The sequence below is a fragment of the Pan paniscus genome, chromosome 3, assembly GCF_029289425.2.
Source record: "Pan paniscus chromosome 3, NHGRI_mPanPan1-v2.0_pri, whole genome shotgun sequence".
NCBI lineage: Eukaryota > Metazoa > Chordata > Mammalia > Primates > Hominidae > Pan > Pan paniscus.
In genome coordinates this window covers 151,281,497-151,296,958 of record NC_073252.2, presented here as the reverse complement: position 1 = coordinate 151,296,958, position 15,462 = coordinate 151,281,497, and the positions used below count along the sequence as shown (strand labels likewise).

Below are 15,462 nucleotides of genomic sequence, written 5' to 3'. Positions count from 1 at the left end.
ACATTAATGTATATGAAAGTTAAGTGATTAGCCCAAGTGACTTATCTTGGGAAAAATTGCACAAAAGTTAAACTGGAAGCAATCATTAGTTTTACAAAAATATCTTATGCTTTACAAAATGACTCATAAGATTATTTAAAAAAACCTTAAATAACTGAAATGATTTAATATGTAAACATTTGAGTAATGCATACATTTTTCATTAACGTCCTTTCTTGAACAAAGCTAGCACAAGGTATCTGAATTTCCCGTCGCAGTAAGTGTGAAGGGAGTTTAGCTATAGTTTATCAGCATTATTATAGTACATACCAGTCCATCTGTTAGCAGCTTCTTTGGCTACTTTATTTGCTTGGCCTGAAAAAAAATTATATATATAAAATGAAATGTATTTATATATATATATATACAAAATTATCTTTAGCTATGTATACATTTGTCTTTTTTCATATGAACAAAATTTTTATACAATTTATGTATAAAATGGCTATGAAAAAAGCTGAAATAGTGACATAATATTGTATTTTATAAACTCTTGCAAATTCCCAAGGAAATTTAGGGAGTTGCAGTAATATTAGTAATTAATGGAAAGTCAAAGTGAACAATTTCCCTTTCCTAAGTGTCCATCATCATTGTACTTGCTCCTTTAAAGACAACATGTAAGTTTAAATGAGATGTTTTTCAAACAACTCACCATACCAAAATACAACAAAATAAGTTAAATTTAACGATAAGAATTTTACTATATAGGCATTATAAGACCACAATAAGTGTGACTCTAAAAAAAATTTTAGGGATAAGAAAGTAATCTCATAGCGGGAAGTATTTACTTTTACTTTAGAGTTAAATACACATCGTGCTATCAAATGTATCTGTATGTATATTATATACTTCGAGTTACTCTGCACAGCATGTAACAATGCCATGATAAATGGGGCATTAACTATTACTTACAATGACGGCATTTTTAATTGAAAGATAATTTATATGTCACAAAATTCAGCATAGTAAACTATATAATTCAGTAATTTTTATTTATTTATTTACTTATTTAGGGACTGGGTCTCACTCTGTCTCCCAAGCTGGAGTACCATGGTGTGATCATAGCTCACTGCAGCCTCAAACTCCCGGGCTTAAGCAATCCTCCTGCCTCAGTTTTCTGAGCAGCTGAGACTACACGCATGCGCCACCATGCCCAGCTCATTTTTTATTTCTTGTAGAGATAGGGGTCTTGCTATGTTGCCCAGGTTGGTCTCCACCTCCTGGCCTCAAGTGATCCACCCCATCTTGGCCTCCTAAAGTGCTGGGATTACAGGTATGGGGCACCATGCCTGGCTTTCAGTGGTTTTTATGATAGTCACAAAATTGTACAACCATTACTACTATTTAATTCCAGAACATTTTTTCATCACCCAGAAAAAACCCTTGTGCCCCTTAGCACTCACTCCACATTCCTTCTCCCTCCGTCCCCTGGCAACTACTAACCTAGTTGCTGTCTTTTCTCTATGGATTTCCCTTTTGTGTACATTTCATATGAACGAAACATACGATATGTGGTCTTTTAGGTCTGGCCTCTCTCACTTAACACAATGTTTTCAAGGTTCATTCATGTATCAATACCTCATTCTTTTTTATGCGAAGTACTATTTTACAATTTGCTTATCCATTCATCAGCTGATGGACATTTGGGCTGTTTCTGCTAATACGAATAATTTTTGTGTGGACATATTTTCAATTATCTTGGGTATATATTTTGGCGAAGAGATAAATTGTTTGCCAAAGTGGTAGCACCACTTTATAATACCACCAGCAATCTAAGAGTTCCAGTCTCTCCATATTCTCATCACTTATTATTTTCTATTTTTTTTTGAGACGGAGTTTTGCTCGTTGCCCAGGGTGGAGTGCAATAGCGCGGTCTTGGCTCACTGCAACTTCCACCTCCCAGGTTCAAGCAATTCTCCTGCCTCAGCCTCCTGAGTTGCTGGGATTACAGGCATGCGTCACCACACCCAGCTAATTTTGTATTTTTAGTAGAGATAGGGTTTCACCATGTTGGTCAGGCTGGTCTCCAAGTCCCAACCTCAGGTGATCTGCCTGCCTCAGCCTCCCAAAGTGCTGGGATTACAGGCGTGAGCCACCGTGCCCGGCCTCATTATTTTCTATTTTTACATTATAGCCATCCTAATGGGTGTTGATATGGTTTGGCTGTGTCCCCACTCAAATCTCATCTTGAATTGTAACACCCACAATTCCCACGTGTTGTGGGAGGACCCCAGTGGGAGGTGATTGAATTATGTGGGCGGGTCTTTCCTGCCCTGTTCCCATGATAGTGAATGAGTCTCACAAGATCTGATGGCTTTAAAAATGGGAGTTTCCCTGTATAAGCTCTCTTCTCGTCTGCCACCATGTGAGACGTACCTTTCACCTTCCACCATGATTGTGAGGTTTCCCCAAATATGTGGCACCGTAAGTCCAATAAACCTCTTTCTTTTGTAAATTGCCAAGTCTCAGGTATGTCTTTATTAGCAGTGTGAAAACAGACTAATAGAAGTGTGAAGTAGTATCTCACTGGGGTTCTGATTTGCATTTGCTAATGATTTTGTGCATCTTTTCATGTGCTTATTGGCCATCTGTGTATCTTCTTGGGGGAAGTGTCCGTTCATATCCTTTGCTCATTTTTCAACTGGGTTGTCTTTTTATTGTATATATTTTGGATACTAGACACTTGTCAGATACAGGACTTGTGAATATTTTCTTCCATCCTGAGTTCACTTTTCACTTTCTTTTTTTCTTTTTGTGATGGAGTCTCTGTCACCCAGGCTGGAGTGCAGTGGTACAATCTTGGGTCACTGCAACCTCTGCCTTCCTGGTTCAAGCGATTCTCCTGCCTCAGCCTCCCGAGTAGCTGGGATTACAGGTGTGTGCCACCACACCCGGCTAATTTTTGTATTTTTAGTAGAGATGGGGTTTCACCATGTTGGCCAGGCTGGTCTCAAATTCCTGGCTTCACATGATCCACCCGCCTTGGCCTCCCAAAGTGCTGGGATCACAGGCATGAGACACCGCACCCAGCCTCTTTTTACTTTCTTGATATTGTACAAAACTTTTTAACTTTGATGAAGTCCATTTAACTACTTTTTCTGTGGTTGTTTCTGCTTTTGGTGTCATATTCAAGGAATTGTTGCTTAACCCAAGGATAAAGAAATATAAATCCGGCCTGGCGCAGTGGCTCACGCCTGTAATCCCAGCACTTTGGGAGGCCGAGGCGGGCAGATCACAAGGTCAGATCAAGACCATCCTGGCTAACACGGTGAAACCCCGTCTCTACTAAAAATGTAAAAAATTAGCCCGGCGTGGTGGTGGGCGCCTGTAGTCCCAGGTACTCGGAGGTTGAGGCAGGAGAATGGCCTGAACCCGGGAGGCAGAGCCTGCAGTGAGCCAAGATCATGCCACTGTACTCCAGCCTGGGTGACAGAGCGAGACTCCGTCTCAAAAAAAAAGAAATATAAATCTGTTTTCTTCTAAGAGTTTCATAGTTTCAGCTCTTCCATGTAGGTCTTTGATCCATTTGAGTTAATTTTTTTGATGTAAGGTGGGGGTTCAGATTAATTCATTTGCATGTGGATATCCAGTTGTGCCCAATACCATAAGCTAAAAACATGATTTCTTTCCTGATTCCATGGTCTTGGCACCTTTGTTGAAAATCAATTGGGTTTATTTCTGGACTCTTGATTCCATTCCATTAATCTATATGTCTATTCTTTTTTTTTTTCTTTTTGAGACAGAGTCTTGCTCTGTCGCCCAGGCTAGAGTGCAGTGGCATGATCTCGGCTCACTGCAAGCTCCGCCTCCTGGGTTCACACTATTCTCCTGCCTCAGCCTCCCAAGTAGCTGGGACTACAGGCACCCACCACGCCTGGCTAATTTTTTATATTTTTAGTAGAGATGGGGTTTCACCATGTTAGCCAGGATGGTCTCAATCTCCTGACCTCGTGATCCACCCGCCTCAGCTTCCCGAAGTGTGCATGTCTATTCTCATACCACTACCATACTGTCTTGATAACTGCAGCCTTGTAGTGAGTTTTGAAATTGGGAAATTTGAGTCTGTAACTTTGTTCTTTTTCAAGATTATTTTGACTATTCTGGATCTCTTGCATTTCCATATGAAACTTAAGATCAGCTTACCAATTTCTGCAAAAAAGCAGCTGAAATTTTGATAGGTTTAGCATTGAATCTGTAGATCAATTTGGGGAGTATTTCCTTAATAATATTGTCTTTCAGCCAGGTGCAATAGCTCACATCTGGATTCCTAGCACTTTGGGAGGCTGAGGCAGGAGGACTGCTTGAGCCCAGGAGTTCGAGACCAGTCTAGCTAACATAGTGGGACCCCGTCTCTACAAAAAAGATAATAAAAAAAAAATTAGCCAGGTGTAGAGGTGCACACTTCTAGTCCCAGCTACTAATTTTTTTCTATTTCTCTTTTGTCTAGCTAAAGGTTTGTCTACTTTGTGATCCGCTTAAAGAACCAATTTTTGGGCCAGGTGTGGTGGCTCATGCCTGTAATCCTAGCACTTTCAGAGGCCGAGGCGGGCAGATCACCGGAGGTCAGGAGTTTAAGACAAGCCTGGCCAACATGGCAAAACCCCGTTTCTACTAAAAATACAAAAAAAAAATTAGCCGGGCGTGGTGGTGGGCACCTGTAATCCCAGCTACTCAGGAGGCTGACGCAGGAGAATTGCTTGAACCAGGGAGGCAGAGGTTGTAGTGAGCCGAGATCGCACCACTGCACTCCCACAAGAGTGAAACCCCGTTTCAAAAAAAAAAAAAGGCCGTGCACAGTGGCTCACACCTGTAATCGCAAACTTTGCGAGGCTGAGGCGGGCAGATCACGAAGTCAAGAGATCGAGACCATCCTGGCCAACATGGTGAAACCTCATCTCTACTAAAAATACAGAAAAAAAAAAAAAAAAAAAAAAAAAGCTGGGCGTGGTGGCGCATGCCTGTAGTCTCAGCTACTTAGGAGCCTGAGGCAGAAGAATTGCTTGAACCCAGGAGGCGGAGGTTGCAGTGAGCTGAGATCATGCCACTGCACTCCAGCCTGGTGACAGAGCAAGACTCCACCTCAAAAAAAAAAGAACCAATTTTTGGTTTTGATTTTCTTGTTTTTCATTTCTCTTTGAATATATTTAAAGTGTCTTTGTCTAGTAAGTCTAACACATGGGCTTTCTCAGGAACAGTTTCCATTGAAAACAGTTTCCATTGAAAACAGTTTCCATTGAAACATTTTTACTCCAGTGTGTGAGCCATAGTTTATTTCTTTGTATGTCTTGCAATCTTTTTGTTGCAAAACTGGACATTTAAAATAATGTCAGCCTGAGTAACATGGTGAAATCCTGTCTCTACAAAAATTAGCTCAGCATGGTAGCATGTGCTTGTAGTTCCAGCTACTCAGGGGACTGAGGCAGGAGGATTGCTTGAGCCCAAGAGGTTGAGGCTGCACTGAGTCATGATCATGCCACTGCACTCCAGCTGAGGTGGCAGAGTGAGAGTGTCTCAAAAAAAAAAAGTAATAATTAATTTAAAAAATAATATAAGGCACTGTAATCCCAGCTACTTGGGAGGCTGAGGCACGAGAATCACTTGAACCCGGCCGGGAAGCAGAGGTTGTAGTGAGCCAAGATCGTGCCACTGCACTCCAGCTTGGGTTACAGAGCAAGATTCTGTCTCATAGCAACCCTAGAAAGCAGATTCTTCCCCCTCCCCAGGATTGTTGCTTGTAGAGTTGTTACAATTTGTTTAGTAACTTTCCCGAACTCAATCTGTAAACTCCGTGTTCTTAAGTGTGGCCACTTAAGTCTCTACTTGGTTAGCTTAGTGGTCAAGCTATTAATTGAGCAGAGATTTCCTTAAACACTTGGACTAAACCTCTATGAAGAGGTTCTCTTTTCCAAAGGGCTCAGCCGTCTTTGCTAAGAGGGTTTGCATGTGCTGCGACATGCGTTCTCAGCAAGGCAGTTTATAACTCTGACTTAGTCTTCGCTTCTTGCTTGCACAGGGTATCAAGGTCAGCTAGATGTGGGGACTGTCCCAGGTCTTCACTGAGAATGTGAACAACCCTAAGCATGCATGTAGGCCTTCTATATTTCCAGGAATATGTTGCTCTACAAGGCTCTCATGAACATATCATTTAGTTTCTCCCTTTTTTTTTTTAGAAGGTTCTCACTCTGTCACCCAAGCTGGAGCACAGTGGCACGATCATGGCTCACTGCAGTCTTGATCTCCTTGGCTCAAGTGATCCTCCCACCTCAGCCTCCTGAGTAGCTAGTACTACAGGCACATGCCACCATGCCTAATTTTTAAATTTTTTACATAGATGGAGTTTTGCCATTTTCTTCAGACTGGTTTTGAACTCTTGGGCTCAAGCAATCTTCCCAAAGTGTTAGGATTACAAGCATAAACCACTGCATCTGGCCCTTTTAAGCTTTTTGATTAGTCTACTGTTTGCCTCAACTGTTATTCATCAACAATGGTTAACTGAGAAGTTAAAATTATTGTTTATAATTGTTATAGACAAACACTCCCCACAGAGAGGATTTTAGCATTGGGCATACCCCAGGCCAGATCAAATAAAGACAGTTTTTCCTATTGGTGTCCTCCAGGGAACCACCAAACATGTAAATAATGACAATTCTTTGGGATCAAGGCTCTTACAGAGCTCCAGCTGCATTTTGTTCCTCTAGACAGTAGGAATGCAGGGTTGTTATCCTTCAAGGTCACTGCTGAGGTGAGACTGGGAAATGAGTATAGGCAAATTCAATACCACAAAGCTCATTATTCTTACTCAGAGTCTGCTAATTTTCCTCAGTAGGCTCCTGTAAGCCTTTGGTTAATTTCCAGAGTTCTGAAAAAGTTGACTACAACAATTTTTGCAAGTTTTCTGAAAGGGCAAAGTTTCAGAAGTCCTTACTCCACCTTTTTACTGTCATCCTGGCATTTATTTCTAAGAAAATTACTTAAGTACCTCTAAGATATTTTCAAGTATTTTTGTGGGAATTTAATTTCTACTAACATGTTTTATCTGGTCACATTTGAATAATGGTCAGAATAGCTAAATTAAAAAATTGTTTAAAGAATTGTTGCTTTTAAATATCACTTCTTTGATATTGCAATTAATGTTTGTTGTTGTTGTTTTGAGACTGTTTCGCTCTGTCACCCAGGATGGAGTGCAGTGCATGATGTTGGCTCACTGCAGCCTTCGCCTCCCCGGTTCAAGCGATTCTCCTGCCTCAGCGTCCAGAGTAGCTGGGATTACAGGTGTGTGTCACCATGCCTGGCTAATTGTTGTATTTTTAATAGAAACAGCATTTCACCAAGTTGGCCAGGCTGGTCTCAAACTCCTGACCCCTAGTGATCCGCCTGCCTCTGCCTCCAAAGCAATTAGTCTTCTAAATACTTGCTTAATGATATCAATAATTCAACTGGCATAATTAAATATACGTATTTCTCATGGGTGTTAGTGAGAAATAAGAAAATACATAGCCATGCCCCATATGAACAAATGGTTATGGCTACAGTCACCAAATTGTTCTCTGAATAAATCGTGACAGACTTAGAGATAAGCCTGAGCAATATAATATGGGGGGCAATAGCCATGCTACTAAGAACCAAATCCTATTAAAATCAATTTGTGAAACTCATAAGCCTTTAATCCAGTATAATCTGTTCTGCGTTAACATGATAGCTGAAATCCCATGAAACCCCTATCAAAAAGTGCACTTTAAAAACAATAATTTCATTGAGGAATGGAGATTTGGGGTGAGTAGAGGTTAAAGTCTTAAGAAGTTCTCTAAAGTTAGTGATAAGGGGATCACTGGCATCTACTACTTAAATATTTAAATTTCTTGGATTTGTGGGTTTATACTTTTCATCAAATTTGAAAAACTTTAGCTTTTATTTCTTTAGATATTTTTCTGGCTCAGCAACCTCTCCTCCCACCAAAACATACTCCATTTGGGACTGTAATTACACATATATTAGGTCCCTTGAAGTTGTCTTAAGGCTCAGATGCCATTTTCATATTTTTAAAATTTTTATTTTATTTATATGGGAGTCAAGGACTCCATATGCTGTCCAGGCTGGTCTCGAACTCCTGGGCTCAAGTGATCCACCCACCTTGGCCTCCCAAAGTGCTGGAATTACAGGCGTGAGCCACTGCGTCTGGCCCCATTTTCATATTTTTTAAATTCTTTATTTTCTGTGTTTCATTTTGGATATTTCTATTGCTATATCTTCAACTAACATCAATTCTTTCTTCTGCAAAATTTAATCTGCTGGTAATTCACTATAGTGTATTTTTCATGTCAGACATTGTAGTTTTCATGTTCAAAAGTTTGACCTGGGTCTTTTTTATATCTTCTCTATTTCCACTTAACTTTTTGAACATATGGAATACAGTTATAATAACTTTTAAATGTTCTGGTCTTCTGATCCTAATTTCTGGGTCAATTTTGACTGATGGAGTATTCTGCTCATTATAGATAATGTTTTCCCACTTCTCTCCAGGCCTGGTAGTCTTTGCTTGTATGCCAGACATAATGAATTTTATCTTGCTAGATGTTAATCCTTTTTCAAGAAACAGGGTCTCACTCGGTTGCCCAGGCTGGAGTATAGTGGCACGACCATAGCTCACTACAGCCTTGAACTACTGGGTGCAAGGAATCCTCCCATCTCAGCCTCTCAAGTAGAAAGGTAATAAAACTGGAGGAAGAAAACTTGAATAAAGCGCATGCCAGCATGACCGGCTAATTTTAAATTGTTTGTAGAGATAGGGTCTCACTCTCTTGCCCAGGCTAATCTCAAACTCCTAGCCTAAAGCTATCTTCCTGCCTTGGCCTCCCAAAGTGCTGGGATTACAGGCATGAGCCACTGTGCCTGGCAAAAAAGATGATAATCTTTAATAAATTTTTTAAAATGCACAAAGCCAGGAAGGAAGGATTCTTACTCTCTCATTCCCAAGTAAAAAATTAATATATCTCTAATAGACTCCATTACAAGTTCTCCAGGATCCATCTTTACATGGTTGCATAAATAACTATTAAAAGATAACCTAGTCTGATGGTGATGAAAAATGATAAAGGCCAAACATGGTGAATCACACCTGTAATCCCAGAACTTTGGGAGGCCAAGGGGAGAGAACTGCTTGAGGCCAGGAGTTTGAGACCAGCTGGGCAATATAGCGAGACACCATCTCTATAAAAAATAAAAGTAAAAGTAAACTAGCTGGGTGTAATGGCATGTGCCTGTAGTCCCAGCTATTTGGGAAGCTGAGGTGGGGGAATGACTTGAGCTTGCGGGGGTTGAGGCTACCGTGATCCCTGATCATGCACTGCACTTCAGCCTGGGAGACAGAGCAAGGCCCTGTCTCCAAAAAAAAAAAAAAAAAAAAAAAAAAAATCTCACTGAAAAACCAGAAAATTTCAGGTTTGTTCTCTCAGTGAGACCTCATATACTGTAATACTCATAATACTCATTCACAATGGCATGTTTTCCTTGGGTTGGGAAATAAATTACCAAAGTTATAAATTTAAGGGTTAAGATAGACAGCAGAATGCAGGCAACCAGTTTAAAATTTCAGTTGCTGCCTCCTCAACTGTGTTATTCCACCCTCCAGAAAGTTCACCGTCCTTTGTATACCCTGAACTTCTTTTCTGAAGTTTTATTACCTAAGAGGTGATGTGTTTGCCAAAAGTGCTACTTGAATCAGACCTACAAGGAATGGCAACATCTTAAATTACATGCCTAAAATACAAGTTTTTCCCACTTCATGAATTGGTCTGGCACAATTCCCTATCCCTGTTAATTTCCTGAACCTTAATGTGATCCACTGGCTCAGGGTCACTATCAGTGTAGGTTACAGTAGTTTAGTAAGCCTAAATAAGAGTTTTATTCATTCCTGAGTGGGCAGAATATATCAAAATTAAGAAAAGGACTGGGGAGTCAATTGGAGGTGATGTCAGTGAGGGTCACCTGCCCATGGAAATAGCTGTGGCAGTACAATAGGGACCATGGAGTGGAAAAGCTTACGTCTTTTTGGATATACCTAAGAGTTGTAGGTCCTAGACATATAAGAGAATGAAACAGGTAAGCAAAGAGGTAGCACACCAAGGAAAAAGTACAAGAATCACACAAAACTGAAATCAGGAAAAAAGGCAAGTAAGAGTAAATGAAGGGTCAGATTTGGTTATCGTGAAACTCAGATTTTTCATGATGAACTGCTAGAGGGCACAGTCATGCTATCCTGAAAATAAATCACCTGAAAGTATTCAACCTAGTTAAGAAAACGGTGCTTGAAGTTCTCTTGCAAGAGAATGAGAAGGTGCTCTAGATAAGGTACACAATGTTCTAAGTCCTCCTGAACAAGCAGTCTGTTTCCTTTTGAAGATGAATCATACGCAGGCCTAGCTTCCTAACGGTAACCTTCTACCTGTGAGGTACTCTCCTGTTGTGATGTGCTTGTGCTCACTGAGGATCACCTGGTATTAGTTAAAACTTTCCAACAGATTAAGGTGTTTATTTTTGTAGGTGTAGATTTGATTAGCACTTTCTTCTGCAGGATGACGACAAATAAATCTGTGGTCAGCATAAAAGAGCTGACATTCTCCCCAAATACTTAATTTACAGACAATGACTGGCTCAGGGAGTTCTTCTGCCTCCACCTCTCTTTGAAAATCACCCTGGGTAATCAGCTGAACCAGTGGCACTACATATCACCACCTAGGCTATGTACTCCATGTATGTGAATGGTGCCTCCTGGAGTTGCGCAAAGCAGCGACCTGTCTCTAAAATGAAGTTTAACTTTAGATTTACACTAACTGAACTGCTTAAAATTCTTTCATTGTAAAGACCACTGCCAAGGACTAGGCCAGCTTAGTTGCAATCAAACTATCCTCAGGTTAATTTTAACATACCAAATATTTTCCATTTCTTTCAAAGCCTTCTATCACACACTATAATATCAGTTTTTCTATGAGTTTCACTTGGTAAAGTTTCCTAAATAAAAGACAGGCTAAGACAGAAAATTATTTAAAAAGTTATAAATATTTTCCCAAATAATTAAATGCTATGTCTTTATAATACACTCTTTTATCTCCTCAAATATTCACATTTCTATCTTTAAAAAAATATAAACATTATTCAAAACAAGGCTCTGGGGACTCTGGTCTAAAAGAAGGGAAAAAAAATCACTGGTATATTTAAAAGGCAACTCAATGTACAGACTGATTTTCTGCAACTTGCAAACTCTTCTACTTATGGTATCATTTTTCCTAGAAGATAATGATGGATTTCTTTACAGAATCAAAGTTCTTGAGGCCAAATTAGCTCTTTTACTGACTCCTCAGTTCTCTAACCTTATATTTTATGTCTTTATCCTTCTATCCCACACATCTTCCTTAATTTTAAAATGCTTATAATTTCAAAATTGTCGCTGTTCAATGCTCTAACATTAAGACTTCTCTCTTTTTTTTTTGAGACAGAGTTCTACTGTGTCACCCTAGCTGGAGTGCAATGGCACGTATAGCACACTGCAGCTTCAACCTCCTGGGCTTGAGGGATTCTCCCACCCCAGCCTCCTGAGTAGCTGGGACTACTGGCATCTGTCACCATGCTTGGCTAATTTTGTGGTTTTTTTTGTAGAGATGGGATTTCACCATGTTGGCCAGGCTGGTCTTGAACTCCTGAGCTCAAGCAATCCACCCACCTCAGCCTCCCAAAGTGCTGGAATTACAGGCATAAGCCAACGTGCCCGGCACATTAAGACTTTTTAATGGCAATACTAAAGCAATATTTTCCTACTATGTTACAAATACAAAATTAGAGTACTACAAACAGAATACTACCTTAACTGGTTTTATTTTCTCATATACATGGAGAATAGTTAGCAGGCAACTAGAAAAATAAAATCTTCTTCATTATCAAAGTTAAAGATCCCTAAGGTATGACACAAACTTACGTATTTCTTCCACAACTTGCGGATCACAGTCTTTGTATTTTTCTACTTCTGCCTTTAGCTGTTCCCTTTGGTCTCGAAGTGAAGAAAGCTCTTTTGCTAGCCTGGTTCGCTCTTCCTGCATTCCAGATAGTTTTATGTTCAATTAAGACAAACAAAATTCTATATGTTGTAAGGTAATACATTTTATAACAATTTCATTTTATTTCTTATAAATGATGTGCATTAGACTTTTGACATTATATATATAAGTATACACACACAGATATTCACAGTATAAGAATAAGCTCAATTCTCATCTTTCCTGAAATCTCAAGTATCTTTTATATATACTGAATAACTAAATGGTAGTTAATATGTAGAATGGAATGCTCATAAATAGGTGGGAGGTTCATGTTAGAACTCTAAGATGACCATGTCGTCGTATGTTACAGAAAAAAATTATACTACTTTTTGAGTAGTTTCACAAGATTATGTCTATATGTGTAAGTAACATTTTAAGACAACATCGATCATTATACAATTATCTTTAAAAGTGTTCTAGACAATTTTTCAATTTTTAAGAATATTTTAATATATCCTTTATATTTTATATACATTTAAAGAAATAATACAATTGTAGTTTGAGGCCTCCCACCACCTATTCTTTAAAGGTAAACCAGAATAAAGCTTCAAAATACAATACGATCCAATAAAAACCATTTGAAATGTCTAGCCATATTTCTCACTAGCAGGTAGAAGTCATAGTGCTATACGTATTCAATTTGTATTTCTGAAACCTGAAAAGTAAGCCCAAACAAAAACCAAATGTTGGCAAAGATTATAGTACAGAATCATAGGATAAATCCGAGGCAAAATCAAGTAAAGTTCAAACTACCTAACACGACTCGTAAGGTTGCCAGCTACCTTGTATTTTTTATTTGTATTTTTCTACTTTGCTTTTAGCTGTTCCTTTTGGTTCCAAAGTGAAGAGAGTTCCTTTGCTAGCATTTGTACAAGAGACTCATATACAGAGCAGCACGCTCAGAAGCAGCACGGCCCAGCAGAATCTCAGCAGTGAGGAAAACTTTCTAGATCTGCACTCTTCACTGCAAGACCCACTAGCCACATGTGGCTACTCAATATATGCAATGTGGCCACTGGGACCGAGAAACTAAATTTAATTGTAGCTAATTTTTATTTAAATATAAATAGCCACACATGGTTAGTGTATATCGTATTAGCACAGCTCAGGAGAGATTTTAAAATAACTATAAGAAGATGGTCATTATTTGCCATCAATACCCAAATAAAAATGCTTCAAAAGGAACACTGTCACCAAGTGTGGTGGTGCCTGCCTGTAGTACCAGCTACTCAGGAGGCTGAGGCAGGGGGATCACTTGAGCCCAGGAGTTCAAGGGCAGCCTGGGCAATACAGAGATACTCCATCTCTAAAAAACAAACCAAAAAACAAAACAAAATCAAGAGGAGAAAAAAAGACAGGAGAAGCAGAGTGGTGAACATCCAATGTGAATATAATAATAGTTCTCCAGGTATCATGCATTGAAACAATCTTAGACAATCACTATCACTGAGATCTTTGCCAAAGTATTTAGCCTCTTTGTGCCTCCAGTTCCTTGAAAGCAAAATGGAGACAGTAACGGTAGCCACCCCCCTAGACTGCTGGTAGGATTCAATAAATATACAAAATCCATTTAGAACAGTAGTTGCCTGGCTCAGAGTAAGGAGAATACACGTTAGCTATTTTTCTTCTTTACCAACAGCAGGATCACCACCATCATCAAGAATAATTAGCAGATAGGGGCTAGGTAGCTCTGAAAAGTCCTGGCTGGTAAGATCAGGATGAGCACAAGACTTCATCTTTCTTAGGAACGTTTCTGAACCACTAAACTCTTCTGATATCTGCAGGCGGCAACTATGTTTGCTAGTGGGTTTTTCCCCGCAAGATGCACTTGTTCCAGTGGATTAACAGTAGACTGGCTGACAACTTCTGGGCAAGCATATGTCACCATTAGTTGAAGGTGGTTCTACAAGTTATTGCCAGTGTTTAAAAAAAACAAACAAAAGGAACAAATAAAGAAGTAGTAGTTGCTACTGTCAACTGAAGAGGAAATAGAACAGCTTCAGGTTATGCCCAGAGTTTACTTTTCCTTGAATATTCTTCAGAAATGACTATTCTCCAATTCCTATCTGTGACTGTGCTGATGATTCACATAAAAGAATATATGTGAAATAACTTTGAAAGCATAAAGCCACTGTAAAGCTTTGCTATATCCCTTTCTACTATGTGACAAGTTTTCCAGTTGCTTTCTTTCCCAATCAAGTGATACAAATAGAGACCCGGATGAAATGCTTAGTGTTTCATGTTGATCTTCAATATTTTTTAAAGTCATAAATCTATAGTTTAGATAATGATGAAAATAGAAAGTGAAATGACTTTTAAAATCTCTAACCTAATACTTAGAAAAATATTGTACTTTAAAAAATAAAATAGTAGGTCAATATTTATTTTTAACATTTTAAAATATTACAAGGCCAAAGATACTATGTTGATGGTTTTCAGTTTGTTCTATGCAAAAATTTTTTTTAAAAGAGTCTTAAAAATTTACATAAACATTTATATAGGGCTTACCATGTACCAGGTCCTCTTCTAGGTGCTTTGCAAATATTAACTAGTTTAATCCACACAATAACACAATGAAGTATAACAGATTTTGTTATTCCCCATTTTGCAGCAGAGAGAAGTGAAAACAGAATTTAGGAGACTTTCAAATCCAGGCAGTCTGGCTCTAGGGTTTATGCTTCTATGCTATGCTGGCATATATAATAATAATAAAATCTAGACTCACAATTGGTGAATCCTACCAGGTCAAACGTTCCTATCCTTGGCTATGATCCCCTTCTCTTCTGGTAGAAATGCATCCTCCTCACAGGAAGCTCTGTGTCGCTTACTCTAATATTTAGAATTGCCATTATTAAAATAATCTATAGACACAAACTTACCGTTTCACATCGGCCAATTTTAGCTTTCTCAATGCTTTTCTGTAGGCTTGCATGCTTTTGACTTCCCTCAGACAACTAGAGAATCAAAAACAAATAAAACAGCTTGCTAAGATAAACTGACATGTAGTAGTTGATGAAAACAAAGTCCACCAGGTGCAGTGGCTCACGCCCCAGCACTTGCCCCAGGCCGAGGCAGGCGGATCACAAGGTCAAGAGATGGAGACCATCCTGGCCAACATGGTGAAACCTTATCTCTACTAAAAATACAAAAATGAGCTGGGTGTGGTGGCGCACGCCTGTAGTCCCAGCTACTCGAGAGGCTGAGGTTGCAGTGAGCTGAGATTGCGCCTCTGCACTCCAGCCTGGCGACAGAGCAAGAACCCATCTCAAAAAAAAAAAAAAAGAAAAGAAAACAAAGTCAAACACTATACTGGGAACTAATTTCTCCAATTTGA

At 39.2% G+C, this 15,462-nt stretch overlaps 1 protein-coding gene across 1 annotated transcript in view; it reads right to left on the bottom strand.

Moving 5' to 3' along the window:
- Positions 1 to 15,462, bottom strand: part of MND1 (meiotic nuclear divisions 1) — a 70,485-nt gene that overhangs the window by 5,769 nt on the left and 49,254 nt on the right. The window contains exons 5-7 of the mRNA XM_003822592.5: positions 15,008 to 15,082; positions 12,008 to 12,122; positions 310 to 354 (exon numbers count right to left, since the gene is read on the bottom strand). Of these exons, the coding sequence (XP_003822640.1) occupies positions 310 to 354; positions 12,008 to 12,122; positions 15,008 to 15,082 (235 nt within the window). The remainder of the gene's footprint in view (positions 1 to 309; positions 355 to 12,007; positions 12,123 to 15,007; positions 15,083 to 15,462) is intronic.